The following is a 15,025-nucleotide window of genomic DNA, read 5'->3' on the forward strand; positions in this document are numbered from 1 at the left end:
ACTCCTCAGGGAGACCCCTCAGGCCGGCAGAGCGGGCCCGGGGCCCGACGGCGGCCGGCCAGCCTGCCTCAGCCGCCCCCGGCGTCGGCTGCCCGTGAGCTGCGGCAGCAGCCCCGCTGCTGGGGGCGGCAAGAAGGTGCACGGGCCGTTTTGCCTACGCTTGAGCGTCCCGCGTGTGGTAGGAGGCCGTGCAGAGCAGGCACGGAGGTACACGGGACGGCAATGCCCCCCCTCACCTGCAGCCCCTTCTTACCGACCTGGGCAGGAGCTGAGGGAAGAGAAAGGGCACCGCTGAGAGACCGCAGCGGGAACGGACAGACGACGACCAGCACACGCGGGCCTGTGTGCAGCAGTGGTCCGGAGCTGAGGAAGTTCTCCTGGCGCTGTCTTTCAGAGTCTTGGGCACACCTGACACCCCAAGCCTTAGTATTCAGCAGAAAAATACAAGTTGCAAACGTTTTATTTCAAAGAAACTTTTAAAACGTGGCTTACGTGTAACTGATGCAGCAGGGTCTGCCTGAGCCTGCAGAGACCACACAAAGTGCTCCAAGAAGCATGCGTCAACACCCGTAAACCCCAAATCACATCTTGGCTTGAGTATTTTTTATCTTTGCTCATCATCAAGGAGAAATTAGAGGAACAGAAACACTGGAAGAGCGTTTTTTTTTGGTTTTTTGTTTTGTTTTTTTTTTTCCTTTGTGGGTGGAAGCACCTGCCTTGCCCCCAGACAGGGTCCCGGTGGCCCCGCACGCTTGCTGCACCTGGGTTTGCACAGAGTGTTCAGGTAGCAACCAAGAAAAGACAGACAACTTTTTAGAAACAAGTGAAACTGTAGATCAGAGTGCTGAGGGGACTAGGAATTAATGTGACATTTTTTTAATTGACTAGATTTCAGCTGGAGTGGTCCCTTGGCATTTTAAACTTCCCCACTTAATTATCTCACTGCCAATCATTTTAGCATAAACACCAAGGTTCCTCTTATACTGCTGCCCCCAGGAGGGTTTTCCCATCCCTGCACCTTGGTCTGTGCCGAATCCTGACTTTGAACTGGGGAGCCCCAAAGGCACTGCAGCGTGCTCGGAGGAGGTGACGGTCCAGCTGGATGCTGTGTGGGCACAGCCCCACAGGGCACGTCTGTCCTTCTCAGCGGCATACCACAGTGGACACAACCCAGGTAGATAGCTTTTAGGGTAAGGAAACAATGATGCTTTCCTTCTCCTCCTGATTTTAAGCCTTAAGGCTCAGGGTGGGCATCTGCAACTATCCCAGCCAGTCCAAGGGCCACCCAGCCAGCTTCAGGGGTAGCCTGTTAGTCCTGCCAGCCTGTCCTCAAGCGTGCCTAGTATGCCTGCAACCCAGAACCTGGAGACCTCCCGCTTTGCAGCTGGTAACTGCAAGGGTAAGAGCCCCTTGTGACAATTTCCTGCACAAGTGTAGCTGAACACGGGTATACTGTGGGTGCCTGCTGTAGCCTGCGGAAAGGAGTTGCATGGTTTAACGGCATGCTGGGTGAAGAAATAGCCTCCAGCCACCTCCCAGCTTGAGCAACGAAAGCCAAGCATCGCTCCAGGTTCCCGTCTTGCGCTTCTCTGTGGGTAACTGCAAAATATTTGTGGCTGGTATCTGCAGGATACATCACCCCTCGCCCTGCCCCATAGCAGACAGCTGTGCTCAGGCTCCTGCAGGCCCCTGAGACACAGCTCTGCTCCCTGCCAGGGACAGCTGCTGGTGGGGAGCAGGCTTGACTCGCAGCCAGCCTCCCCAGGCAGGATGATGTCTCCTCTCCAAGGGTTTCTATTGCATTACATGATTAATTAGCTGATTAACAAGATGTTGTTGCAGAAGAATCTGTTCTCTGGACACCGGCTCAGGCAAACACCATCCTCTGCGCTAATGAAACTCTTCTGTTCCATGCAGGCATGCACTAATTTAAGCAACAACATGCAAATGAAGAACAATACAGTGAGTAATCTGGAGCTTTTAAATGAATTAGCTACAGCCTTCTCCTGGCCTTGTCTCCAAGGAGAGAAAAGAAAGCAGGAAGACAGATAGCTATGGTGGGCCTGGAGCCATATGTTACAGGTGATGGAGGCTCAGAAGGTGACTGCTGCCTGTCTCCCCCTGTCCTGCTCTCAGGGGAGGGAGGGCATCAAGCCAAGGCTGCAGGCAACGGAGGAAGATGGATGTAGCTCCTGCTGACTGAACATAGTCAGGAGGTGCTGCTGGAGATGCCTGTCCCATAAGCCAGGCTGTGGGCTCCCTTCTGGCAGGATTAGAGCAGCAGCACCTCAGCATGGCCTTGGGCCTCAAGGGTGCAAGTGAGAGCCTTGGGTGGGGAAGCAGGGAGGGGACAGTGCTCCTGACAAGGCAGGACCAATACCAGTACAAGAGCTCCTCCTCCACCTACAGGCTTTTAAAAGGATCTTGGAAAAAACCAAAAAGCACCAGAGCCACAAAACTGGATTTGCAGCCTCCAGAAAGAAGCCTGCAGTAAGAGGCTGAACAAGCACAATCCCTTTAACTTATTATGAGACCAAGAAGTGTTGCAATTCCAGCATGTAAGCTACCACAGTAGGAAATGACAAAGGACTAAAGGCTTTTTAATATAGAAGAGGAATGGAAAGCCAGCTATGTTCACAAATACATGTTCTTTGCAGTGTGAGCAATGGGACCTGTATCCACTACCCTCAGCTCCATTCTCTTCAAGCATGCTGTGGCCAGACACCATCTTTTGGTCTCAGTGCAGAAGTAACTGGGCAAAAACAGACGCTCAGGCCAACCTGAGATGGCTGGGGAGCTAAAAAGGTCCAGGATTATTTGCGCTGCTCAGGTTTAGCTGGCAGGAGGTGGTCAGAGCAGAGGAAAGGGCTTCTCTCAGCTCTCACAGGTAAGTGAAAAGGCAAGGCACCGAGATTTGCAGTAGCAGTTTTCCAGCCAATTTGAAGAAATTTGCAGCAAACTGTTCCTGCCCTGCAACCAGGCATGGCTGACACAGGCTGAGGCAGGACAGAAACCAGTGGCAGCCAAATGGCAGACATTCCTCCCATGGCACAAATCCTCTGGCCCACAGTTTAGGGCAGAAGATCCTACCAAGAGGGAGTTTGTATAAGAAAGCTAGTTGTAAGCGAAGGACTTCACCATCTCTGGCTTCTTTCTTTGGCCAACTCCACAACTCAGCCCTACTGCATGAGAGCCAGGAGGGCACGGGACATGGGCACTGCCTCACTGCTCTGTGTCGCAGTGTTGCTCCTGGCAGCCCCCAGGCAAGCCCCACGCAGTGGTGAGGGCTCCGGCTCCAGGTCCCAGGCTGACGCAGGCGTGAGCCCTGTGGGGCACAGTGCTGCAGTGGCAGAAGGACCCACTGCACTGGGGCAGCAGGCAGAGCACAAGGCACACAGTGTGCACAACTCTTAAGGGAAGGAGGAAACTGGGCTGAGTAAGAACAGTGGGTATTTATCAATATAGAGAATTCATTACACATTACTTTCTCTCACACACGCACACACACACACCCCCCCCCTCCCTGCACCAGTCAACCCAGCACCTTCCTCCAGGCACAGGAGGGCAGGGCTTGGGCCATGAGTCCATAACACAACAGGGTAGCTTCCCAGGGAGTCTCAAACAGACACAGGCCACCTTCTGCAGATGAGTCCCTGCTGCTCCACTCACGAAGCCCCAGTCCCCCAGTGCCCAGAGGCCACAGGGTGTTGTACATCCTTGGCAGGTGCAGGCCACACACCTGAGGCTCCTCAGGGGCGCTGGGCCTTCAGACGGTTCCTGCGGCCGGCCTTGGCCCCACGCTGGGCTCCCTTCACCAGGCCCTTGAACTGGCCCTGCATTTTCGCCCGCTTCCTGGAGGGAGGAAAGAGCAGGAGGCTGGGTTAGTGCAGGCACTGGGCACACCTAACGCACAGGGATGCTCCAAGCTCCACAGGGAGCGGTGCAGAGGCTGGCAGGGAGCTCCCAGACCCACAAAAAATCCATAATGACAAAAAGCAGGATCAAAGCCCAGTTTTGGCCCTGTTCCCGACCCTGTACCCTTCCCGGCTAGCCTCACCTTCTGTTGAGTCTAGCTGTGTTCAGGGGGATGTAGGCATAGGGGTCAAGCTGGCCCTTCTTCTTCACATCACCTTTACCTTTCTGTGGGAGACAGTGACATGGGAAAAGATGCAGCACCAGGGAAACGTATGCGTCCCATTCTGGTGCAACCCTGCCACCCGGCCATCTCAAAGATTATGTTGCAGTGGGGTGCCAGCTAAGCACGTGGCCCTGGGAGCTGATTTCCCACCCAGATGATGCTACAGACACCTGCTTTGAGCAATGCACAGGAACTGGCCACGGCAAGGGCAGGACAGGGACTCCAAGATGGGCTGGAAACGTTCACAGGTACTGAGTGTTTGGCAACTCCTCTTGGAGCAGAGATCCCCTCCAGCCTTGGTGCTACTGGACCAGACACCCAGCAAACAAACGGTGCTTCCTGCCCCAGCAAAGCCCTAGGCAGCACCCCCCCACCCTGTGACCTCCTGGGTCCCTCACCTTGGATCTGTACTCTGCACCAAAGGCTGGCTCCTTGTCCAGCTGCCGGTGGATCCCAGAGCCTCCAGCTGGAAAACAGGGAATGTGTGTTGGAAGGGCGTCCCAGGACTCCCCCTTCCCAGTCCAGGCTGGGGAAGCTGTTCCTGATTTTGCCTCCAGCTCTTGGCTGTGAGGACAGCAGAGAAAGGTAACCATTTCCCACAAGCAAAGTTCTCTGCTCCAGCTGCCCTGAAGCAGCCCAGCAAGATGGGTACGTGGTTCTGGCCACCTGGGGAGCCCCAGACAGGGCACAGGCAGAGAATTTACCTCTGTACTGAGGGTAGGTCCTGGCCTCAGGTTCCTCATCGTCTGGCTCCTCTCTGAACCGACGCTTCTGGCTTTTCTTCTGCAGAAGAAGGTAGTGGGGACCCTGCAGCTGGCTTGTCCTTACAGTTCTGCCCTCCCATGGACCCCCTGACCTCCTGCTTCCTCCCACGGGGGCCCGGAGACCTTCCAGACTGCCTGCGCACGTCCCTGTCCCCAGCCAGCCTCCCGCACTCCTCCAAGCAGCTGGCGCTTGCCCAGCATCCCCACTGGCATCTCAGGCAGAGCTGCAGCTGCCATGGGGCAGGCAGGGGTTTGGCACAGCCGTGTTCCCCCAGTACCTCCTTAGGACCATGAGCCCCGTACTCACACTGCGGAGACCCAAATCTTGCAGCACATCTGCCATCTCCTCGTCTGCTCCTATGGTACAGGACAAGAGAGTCAGTGCAGGATGTGGGCGTAGCAGAGCCACAGTACTGTGCCAACCCCTGGAGTGGCCTGCAGGAGCAGGGTGCCCCTGCCAAACCAGCACTGGTGGCCATGTCCCCTCCAGTATCTTCCTGGTGATGAAGGGGGCTGCCTCCCCTGGGTGGCAGCAGCCCAGAAGAGAGCCACTGGGTGTGACAAGACCACACCAACCCCTGCTGCTTCCACCCAGATCCCCCCAAGCACCCACATATGGGTGGCAAGAAGAAAACCATTTGGAGTACCAGAGCAAGTCTAGCGTGGCCCCTCGCCAGCCCAGGCAGTACCTTTGGCTTCATCATCGTTCACCTCCTCCTCCTCTTCATGGATGATCAGGCGTCCGTCCTCAGACACTTGGAAGTCATGGCTCACTCCTCTGGACCGCTTGGGACCTGGCTTGGTGGCTGCTCACAGAGAGGTGAGTCAGGGCCTGGGGAAGGACCCATGCCTGGGGGCAGTTGTACCCCCAGGGCCCCTGTGCATCACAGCAGCCCCCACCCCATCCATCCCACCCCAGCCGCATCCAAAGTTCCGCTCCTCACCCAGCACCCGCTGGGACACGTTAGGGTCCAGGAAATTGAGGGGCTCATCATCTTCCCCTTCCTTCAGCCAGGCCTGGCCCTTCTGCCGTGCTTGCTTCCTCCACTCCCTGCTCTGCTGCCGTTCCTCCTCTTCTTCCTCCTCATCCTCTGAGTCAGCCAGGATCTCCTCCATACTGGGCAAAAGGCAGAGAGGATGATGGAAACGGAACAAGCCCAGGGGTGCAGACCCCAGCCTGCCTCACAGCACATAGGAGCCCTGGAGATGTCCCTAGCATCTCCAGAGGCACCAGCTGAGCAGATCCGATGGGGCTGCTCCTTCTTCACCCCTGGCCCATCTTCACCTGTCTCCTCTGGGCTGTGCCGGTGGTGCCTCCTCTTCATCTGTATCTGCAGCTGCCTGCCTCAGAGCACGCTGCTTGCGGCTCCGGGCTTCCGCCTTGCGGATGTTCACCAGCACTTTGTGGTACTCGGCCGGCAGCAGCCCCTTCACCAGCTCAAAGCTGAGGAGCACACAGAGACCAGTCAGTGCTCAACTCCTCCTGCACCGCTTCCCAGTGAGCTCCCTCGCTGCCCCAGCGCAGCTCCAGCGCAACCCAGGAGCCCCTGGCTCACCCAAACTTGCGGATGAACTTGGTGAAGAGGTTTCTCAGCTTCATACGGAAGTGGCGTCTCATGTCGTCTGAAAGGTTCCCCACGGCCTCCAGCTGCCAGGACAGAGACCCTCGAGACCAAAGCACCCCTGCCCTGGGCACCCAGCCTCCCACCCTTCCCCTGCATGGCCACCTTGCTCACCCTGCCGCCATCTCCTCATGCCCACCACAGGCAGGGCTGTGGGGAAGTCTCCCTGCTTGGCAAAGCCAGTTCATGGGGGTTCTATGGCAGGTCCATGCCAGCATTCAGGAGAGGGACCTCCTCACTGCCTTCTCAGCCACTGAGATCAAGGTTGTGCCCCTGGCTCCCAGGCAGAAGCAGGGTGCAGCTGAAGATCTCCCCAGCTGCCCAAGGCAGCCCCAGCTCTGCCCCGCAACCCTCCTTGGGGCACCCTGTGTGGGATCTCACCATCGCCTGGACGTGCTTAGCCAGCAGCTTGGTGTCCACCAGCAGCAACGTGACCTTGAGGAAGCCCAGGGCCGCCTTCACCACATCCCGCGTGCGGGAGGCCAGCAGCAGACAGACATTCTGCAAGAGCTGCTCCACCACGCTCAGCTCCAGGTGATCTGCAACCGTGGCAGGGCTCAGCCACAACCGGGACCCACCTCGTCATCCTGTGCTGCCCTGCACCTCCCAGACCTCCTTCTCCCGCTCACCTTTGAACTCAAAGAACAGGCGGGTCAGCGCCAGCACCGTACAGCTGATCATGGTGACCGAGCCCGTGAGCCCCGCGTAGACCAGAAGCAGGAACCGCTGCATGGCCTCTGCAAGAGGGGGACGACTCAGGCCTCTGCTTGCCCCCTGCCCAGCAGCATCCCTGGCCCGCTTCAGCGGGGTACCCGGCATGGGTCCGATCCCCCTGGGCTGGAGGGGCTGGGGGGCTGAGCAAGTGGAGCAGGAGCTCACCTTGGGGGGTGGGCCCGAAGCGGATGAAGGCATGCCCCATCTCTACAAGCAGCACGAAAGCATTCTTGCGGGCCCCCACTGACACCTCCTTGGTGCACAGGATGACCTGGAGGCACAAAACCATGTCACGTCACTGCTGCCACCCCTGCAGCCAGAACTAGCCAAGTTCCCCCAGGGACCATGCTCACCTCTGGGACCAGTGCAGTGACAAAGGGCTCGTGCTCCGCAGAGAGCTGCTTCACGATGTGGAACAGGCACTTCAGCCGGGGCTGGGGAAAGGAACAGCCCAGCACTGGTACACCCAGGGATGCACACCCAGCTGCTCCTGCCACACCCCCACCCCCTCCCAGCAGCGTCTGAGGTCCGCCACCAAGGCCCTTGCTCTCACCCTCTTGGCCGGAGACGCCGCGCTCTTGAGTGAGTCCAGCAGTGCTGCCTGCAGATCCTGCAGGTGGGAGCAGACGAAGGCTCGGCAGGGGGCGTGGGGGGCGGCACACACCTCCTCCAGCACGCGGTACGCCTTCTTCTGCATGCTGCGCTCCTTGCTCTGCAGGGACAACCAACAAGCCCCTGCTGTCAAGGCAGCCCCTCACCACGGTGTCTGAAGGGACCCCCGCAGCACCCCATGCCACCCAGCAGAGACCTGTCCCCTATAGCAGCTGCTCAGCCCCCCAGAGTGTTGGTCCAAGCTGGCAGCAAGTAGAAGATGCCCCACTGCAGCCCCTGCGCCTGTCAGAGCTGGGGGTCGACTCACTTGGAGGGAAGGCTGGATGGTGTGGTACAGGGAGTCCAAGGACTGCTCATCAGCATAGGGTGCCATTGCCACCACCAGATCCAGGATGGAGAGTCTGCAGTAGAGAAGGACACGCAGGTGGATAACTGCAGCACCACTAACACTGCCCAACCAAGCTGGGACTCCAGCTGTGAATCTCATCGGATGCATGAGAGTGGCCCATCCCACACAGGACAGTACGAGTGCCCTAGCGCCGCTCACCAGGAGGAAGCTGGCAGCTTTACCCATTAGCACCAGCTCCCAAGTGTTACCTGGCAAACTCGGAGCTCTCGGGACTAGTCAGCTTCATGCTGGCTTTCTGCAGGAACCCACACACCATCTGCAGGGCAGGTAAACAGAGCAGGATCAGAACTGACCGAAGGGAGTGCTTTTACAAGTTTACAATCCACCTGGCAAATGCCTTGCCACAGGACTTTGTGGAGACCAGAAGCACCAGCAGGTCCAAAAAGAGCTGGACAAATTCACAAAGGGCTCATGCATGACATGCCAGATGTGGCTGCAAGATTGGGAAATCCCAGACTGCCAGCTGGGAAGGGCTTCCTCCCCATGAGGGCAGGAAAGGCTGCTCTCTGCTCAGCTTCCTTCTTCCTCTCCTCTCTGGTCAGACACCCACCACAGCACCATCAGACTGGGTCCGGCTGGGAGATGCTGGTCCAAGCCAGCACAGCCTGCCCCACTGCCCCAGACCCCCTCACCTGGGGGTCAGTGATGGTCAGGTAAGCACGGACAGTGTCCAGCACGGAACGGCGCTGAGCACTGCTGCCCCCATCCTCCTCGGGCTGGCTGTACACGTTGAACAGGATCGGCAGGAAATTTTTGGCAAAGCGACCCACTTCTGCCCGCTCTGCATCTAGGGAGAAGATGACAGGGCAGTACAGATCAGCATCTCCCCTTTCTGGGTCACCGCAGGGGACGGGGACCCACCACAAGGGTCTGTCTCCCCCCCAACCTGTCTCGCAGCCTTTGTGGATGAGGGTGCGCAAGGCCTGGCACACAGTGGGGCGGAGGTCTGGGCGCTCGCTGATGGCCATGCCCAGGGTGCGGGCCAGCCCCTTGAAGGCACCCAGCACATCCGTGGGGCAGGTGCAGAAGCCGGGCAGCAGGGTCCAGACCTGGAAGGCAAAGGAAGAGGTGGGAGGCCAGCACCCTTTGCCCAAGTCACCAATCCCCAACCTTGCACCGCGGGTATGCCACAGCAGAGCTCCCAGACGCTCCTCGTTACCTGCCACTGCAATGTGTCATAGATCTTGGCCTCCATGCTCTTCCCAGCTTGGGTAAACTCCAGGGCTGCAGACAACAGCGGGGAGATGAGCAGAGCAGCAGAGGTGGCAAAGCCCTGCTCTGCACCAGAGGAGGGAAGGGAGATTCCACAGAGCACCCTAGGGCTCTCAGGAGTGCAGGACTGCACCTGCTGGGACCCCCACCGTGCCACCCTCCTCACCTCTGCTTTTCAGGGCGGCCGCCAAAGGCAAGAAGTAGCTGGTGAAGAAGCCGAGCCGTGCGCCCTGCACATAGTCCCGCAGCACCGGCAGGAGCCAGCTGCGGGGGAAATCCAGTGTCTCCCTGGGGAGGGAAGGCACAGGTCAGGGGAGCACGGGGCACTGCCAGCATCAGCCCCTGGGCACTGGGCATCTCCACCCAGCCACAAAGCTGGGCACAGGTTGGCTCAGCAGAGCAAAACATCTCCAGCACTGCATGGGGACGGAACAGGAACGTAACAAACTGCTGCAAAATTGCTACCCCATGACTGTACTCACTCTTTGCCATCAATTTCCAGGGGCACAGCTTCCAGCAGCACCTCAGGGCCCATGGTGCTCACGGCAGCTCCCACTGCCTGGTCCACTTCAGTGGTATAGGGGAAGTGTGGGGAGAGACGCAGGTCACACAAGGAACGGAGACACTGTGCGGACAGGGCAGAACGGTCACAGAGGAGCCATGGAGGCAGGTCTGGCATGTGTCACTCAGCATGCCTGCCCGGGGATGCCAGCTGCCCTGTGCATCCCTGTGCCGAGTCCCAGAGCTGCGCACACCCTGCCCACGCAGGGGCAGGACAGCGGGCACTGGCATGGCCCCACTCCACAGCTGGAGAGGGCAATGCAGCCCAGGGAGCAGTGCAGCCACCCCACCCGCCTCCATGGATGAGTCTGTGCCCTCGCAGCCTGGCTCACCTTCCTCATGATGGGGTGGCACTGCTTCCCACATGTCTCAAAGAAGACCTCCAGCACCCGCAGCACCTCGTCCCACGCTGCATGGAAACGGTATGTCAGGCCTTCCTCCACTGATCTGGGGAGGAGAGAGGAGACGGTCACGCTGGCAGGGACTGACCCAGCAGTGATCAGGGTGCTCACCAGGCCTGCCAGCCCCCATTGGGGACCAGGCAAAGGCTGCTCAGAGCTCAGCCGGGCCCACGGGGACAGCCTCTCTCACACCACCGCTCCTCACCTGAACATCTTGCACAGGTAGGCGGCAGGGGCTGGGGCAGATGCAGAGACAGTGCCCAGGTCCTCCATGTGGGGAGCAATGCACTCGCTCAGGAGGGCCTGCAAGGGCAAACAGGGAAAATGGGAAAGCAGTGGACCACGGATCCCCCAGCTTGGCAGGTACAGAGGGGCACACCACTCCCCAGCAAGCCCCAAACCCCTGGGCAGAGCCCCCCAAGAGGCCCAAAGCAGCCAAGTGGGGCAGCGGGCACTGGGATAGTGCCCGTGTGTGGTACGGTACCTCCAGGGTCTGTGCTGCTGCTGCCACCACCTGGGAGTGCGGGGAGAGGAAGCAGTTCATGGCAGCAGAGAAGAGCCGGGGTAGGTGAGCCCAGCACAGGTCCTTCTGCAGCCTGGAGAAGAGATACCGGGCAAGTGAGAGACCAAGCGGTTGCCTCTCCCCCTGCCAAGCCGTGGTCTCTGCCCGCACCTGCCCAGGTTGACGTGCGCCCTCTCCATGGTGGACAGCCAGGTCAGCAGTGGCTGCAGGTCACTTGTGCTGGGTACGTAGTCATAGAGGGCCTGGGGAAGCAGGGGGTGGGTACTGTGGCACTGGCAGCCCCATCCCTCCCCTCACTGGCACCCCACACTCACGGTGATGATCTGGGCATTGAGCTCGGCCGGCAGGCAGGCCACGCTGGCCTGGGCGCTGAAGAGGCTGTGGAAGGCTTGCATGGCACACGCCGTCACCAGCTGCGAAGGACACGGTGTCAGGAGCGGGGGGGCTCTGCTTTGCACCCACTGTCCCCCTATCCCAAAGCAGGGTCTGCCCCAGCAAGCCCAGCACTGCTGCAACTGTGCCCCATCTTCAGCCTCCCTCTTCCACAGCAGGCAGGCCAGCAAGCACCAGCTGGCCCAAGCTCCTCCACATTTGCATCCTTCATTTCCAGGCTCCCAGCTGGCAGCCAAGGGGGTTCGAGCCCTTCCAGAGCACAGCCGAGGGGCAAAGCGGCTGCCCTTGCTATCCCTGGCATGGGGACACTCACCACGTGGCTGAGCGTCATGACTCGGAGCAAGGTCTCACAGCAGGTCTTCACCACGGCCGCAGGGAAGCAGGGCAGCAGGTCCCGCAGCAGGGCTAGGACATGCAGGGTGGTGGTCGCCTCCTTGGTGCCTGCGGCAGCAAAGCAACGTCTGAGCCTGTGGTACCCCGTGGCAAAGCCCTGCCCGAGGCAAAAACCCCATGACAGTGCTGGGGCTGACCCACGGAGCTGGGGTGAACACCCCCCCTGACTTCTGGGGAAAGCAGAGCAACAGACAGATAATTGAGGACCCTCCAAAACACCTTAGGTGCCCCAGAGGCATCTCATACCCTCCCCAGCAATCCAGGGTGCTACACCCTCCCTTCTTCCCTTCAAGTCCTTATTCTCCATGGCTGCAGGGCCCCCCACACTCAGCTGCGGACCCCTTGCTCCAGTGCCCCACACCTCCAGCTTTTTCAATCTCCTGCACGCAGAACTTGGCGGTGGAGGGTGCCGCAGGGTGATGCTCAGGGGCTGCATCTCCAAACATGAACTCACTGCCCCTCAGGACGGAACACACGCCGTACTGCGCTGCTTTCCGCACCTGGGGGAAGGAGAGCCCAGGTCAGTAGAAGCCATGGACCCCAGGACCACAGCCAGCCCCAGAAACGAGACCCAGAGGCAGTGTCATCCCTCGCCAGGGGCACCAGGCACTCACCTTGGGCTTGGTGTGAACACAGAAGCTCAGCAAGCTGTGATAAACCTGGAGGGTGACGGGGTAGCTCCAAGCTGCCAAGTCCTGCTTTCGCAGCAGCGTGGCCAGGCAAGAGAGGACCTATGACAAGGGAGCAGCCGGGGCGTTAGCATCACCCCACAGAGACATTGCAATGGCCTCAGGCCGAGCACCCAGCACCATGCTACAGCAGCAGCCTTGACCCCAGCTCTCAGCAGACTCCTGGGAAGAGCTGTCATGGCTGGCTGTCTCTTGGCTACTCACCCATCGCAAGGCAGAGGTAGAGCTGCTGCAGGCCTGCGAGGACATGATACCCATGAAGGCTTTTGAGGTGTCTGAGAACTTTTTTATGAGCACGGGGCTTGGGACCCTGCCGGGAGAAGAGGGCACGTCAGCGGTGCGAGGAGCAGGCAGCCGGTGGCAGTCTCGCAGGGAACAACATCCCCAGCCTGCCCTGGTTGGGTCATTTCCCCAGCTCAGCAAGGGGGACAGCACCAGCCCCTTTTTCATGATGGGGCCAGGTAACTCTCCCCATTCCTTTGCCAGCTGCTCACCGCTTTAGGACGAGGTTGAGCAGGTAGGCGACAGCAGCCAGCGACTCAGGGGACTCCACTGCCTCCAGCGTGGTCATCTGGGAACAGAGGATGGGTGAGCGAGGGGGAACAGGAGTTCACACCAAGCCAGCCCTTCCCCAACCCCAACCCTTGGGGAGGGGAGCAGAGAAATCAGGAGCAGCCCAACAGCATCTCTGCTGAAGAAGGACACCCAGGGCCTCAGCTATGAGCACAGCACCTTCCTCCACCAACCCTCCCAAGCCCACCCATGCTGACAACAGCAACTCCCCTCACGCCTCCTCCCCATGACTGTCACTCACCAGTGCAGCAAAGTACTCTGTCTCGCTCTCCTTGCCCCCCCGCGAGCGGATCACCTCCGTCACAGCTGCCAGCACAGCGCAGATCTACAAGCAGCAAGCGGAGCAGGTCAGCGCCCTCAGCCTCACATCTGGGGGGCCATCCCCACTGGACTCCCCCAGCCCTGCTCCTGCCCGTACCTCTTTGTGAGCAGCAGAGTTGGACTCCCAGAAGCGCTGCACCTTGCTGAAGGTGACATTGGTGCAGTCGCTCAGTCCGCTCAGGAAGGTGCCAGAGGACTTTTCTGTGGCAGCCTCCCCAATATCATCCTCCTCCATACGGAGCTGAGCACTGTCACTCGTCCGCTCCAAACGCAGGGACCCCGACTGCAGCTCATTGTGCAGCTTCAGCGCATCCACCGTCAAGTTACTTCTCTCTGCCAGGATGAAGAGGTATGTTCAGAACTGCGAAGTTGTGTTGTTCCGCCATTCACCCCAAAACCCCCCACGGCCACCCCCCCTTCCCTCCCTGCCAGACCAGCTTGGCTGGAGCTCATCTGCAGCATGTGGGACACGGATGCTCTTTCCCCCTGATGGGAGAAAGCAGTAATAACTGGAAAGAGCTCCTCATTCCTGTGAAAACAAACCAGGACACAGTCCAGCAACCAGACAGCCAAGGCACACGCTTCATGTCCCTCCAAGTCCCAGACACCAGCTTGCAACCAGCTGCAAGAGGACAGTGCATGCTGCAAGACACATTTCTTTATCTGCAGGAGAAAGATCTCCTTGGCCAACAGCAGCCAGGGCTGTGAAATCCAGCCCCTCGCTGATAGCAATGCTATGAGGTTTGTCTTCCCCATCACGCGGCCTTCTGAACAGGAGTCTCTGTCACGTTTCTCTCCACACTAGACACCACAGCAGCACTTACAGGTGTGGCCGTGGGCTTTTGGGAGCCCGAATTGCTCCCGCCATGAGCCTGCCGAGAGGTCACACTGCCGGCACAGCCTGTATCCTGGTGGCTGCGGGCAGGGCCTCGCACCGGGCCCCAGCAGGGTGACAGGCATTGCTACAGGCCGTGCCCCATTTCACTCCACAGGCCCGGTCTCACGGCAAAGGTAAGGAGGACACACGCGTTACGCCGCGGGCTCGGCACTCCTCCCCGGTTTGCTGCCTCTCCCTCCCGGGGCTGCAGCTCGGGGGGCAGCGGCTCCGCCCCCCCCCCCCCGCCCCAGCTCTCGGGAGCTGGCGACCCAAAGGCTCGTCCTGCAGCCTCCCGGCGCCCCTGCCGCCCCCGCCGGGAAGAGCCGGGCACAGGCAGGGAGCTGCCCGCACCGGGGGCCGCTGCCCGCACCGGGGGCCGCTGCCCACCCTCCCGCCCGCCCGCCTGCCTCCCTGCCCTCACCCGCGGGCCGGCTGCAGAAGCGGCTGCGGGCGGCCAGGCGGTGCTGGCGGGTCTCGGGGTTACAGTCACTGCTGTGGCCCTTCCGCCACCGCTTCAGCTTGGCGCCGGCACCCGAACGGAGCCGCCCGCTCCGCGCCATGCTGGACCCGGCTCCACGTGCCGCCGCCGCCCCACGCCCCCTTCCGCTTCCGGCGCCCGCCGCCATCTTGAGTGAGGGCACCGCCGCCCTTAGGGCTGGCCGCCTCCCAGCGGGGCGGGCGGGGAGCGGTGCCGGCGAAACTAAGCGGGGTCGCGCCCGGTTGGGGCTTGGATGGGAGACCCGAGGGGCCTAGGGGCAGCCGTCAGCAAGAGAGCCTGTCTGACATCCCCCTGCAGGGAGAGAGGGCACCGCCGGTGCCGCAC

General features: G+C 60.2%; 1 protein-coding gene across 2 annotated transcripts; it reads right to left on the reverse strand.

The window, feature by feature from the left end:
- Positions 1-3,433: 3,433 nt before the first annotated feature.
- RRP12 (ribosomal RNA processing 12 homolog) lies at positions 3,434-14,801 on the reverse strand. Of its 2 annotated transcripts, none has more exons than XM_041127356.1 (34): positions 14,624-14,801; positions 13,423-13,658; positions 13,246-13,329; positions 12,926-13,002; positions 12,636-12,741; positions 12,357-12,473; positions 12,104-12,242; positions 11,663-11,790; positions 11,271-11,369; positions 11,107-11,198; positions 10,918-11,029; positions 10,639-10,736; positions 10,365-10,479; positions 9,954-10,096; positions 9,638-9,759; positions 9,419-9,483; positions 9,146-9,308; positions 8,892-9,046; positions 8,448-8,515; positions 8,158-8,251; positions 7,792-7,950; positions 7,592-7,672; positions 7,404-7,509; positions 7,154-7,261; positions 6,906-7,063; positions 6,459-6,550; positions 6,188-6,346; positions 5,847-6,019; positions 5,577-5,708; positions 5,210-5,259; positions 4,843-4,921; positions 4,537-4,604; positions 4,058-4,140; positions 3,434-3,852 (listed from the first exon to the last, which is right to left on the reverse strand). In XM_041127356.1, exons 1-34 carry the CDS (start codon positions 14,760-14,762, stop codon positions 3,750-3,752), a joined length of 3,903 nt encoding a protein of 1,300 aa, XP_040983290.1. In that variant the 5' UTR covers positions 14,763-14,801; the 3' UTR covers positions 3,434-3,749. The 2 variants fall into 2 exon arrangements, with proteins under 2 accessions (XP_040983290.1, XP_029886322.1); XM_030030462.2 differs by having other exon boundaries at positions 5,592-5,708; positions 14,624-14,800.
- Positions 14,802-15,025: the final 224 nt, after the last annotated feature.

The sequence above is a fragment of the Aquila chrysaetos genome, chromosome 11 (genome assembly GCF_900496995.4).
Source record: "Aquila chrysaetos chrysaetos chromosome 11, bAquChr1.4, whole genome shotgun sequence".
In the NCBI taxonomy this organism is placed as follows: domain Eukaryota; kingdom Metazoa; phylum Chordata; class Aves; order Accipitriformes; family Accipitridae; genus Aquila; species Aquila chrysaetos.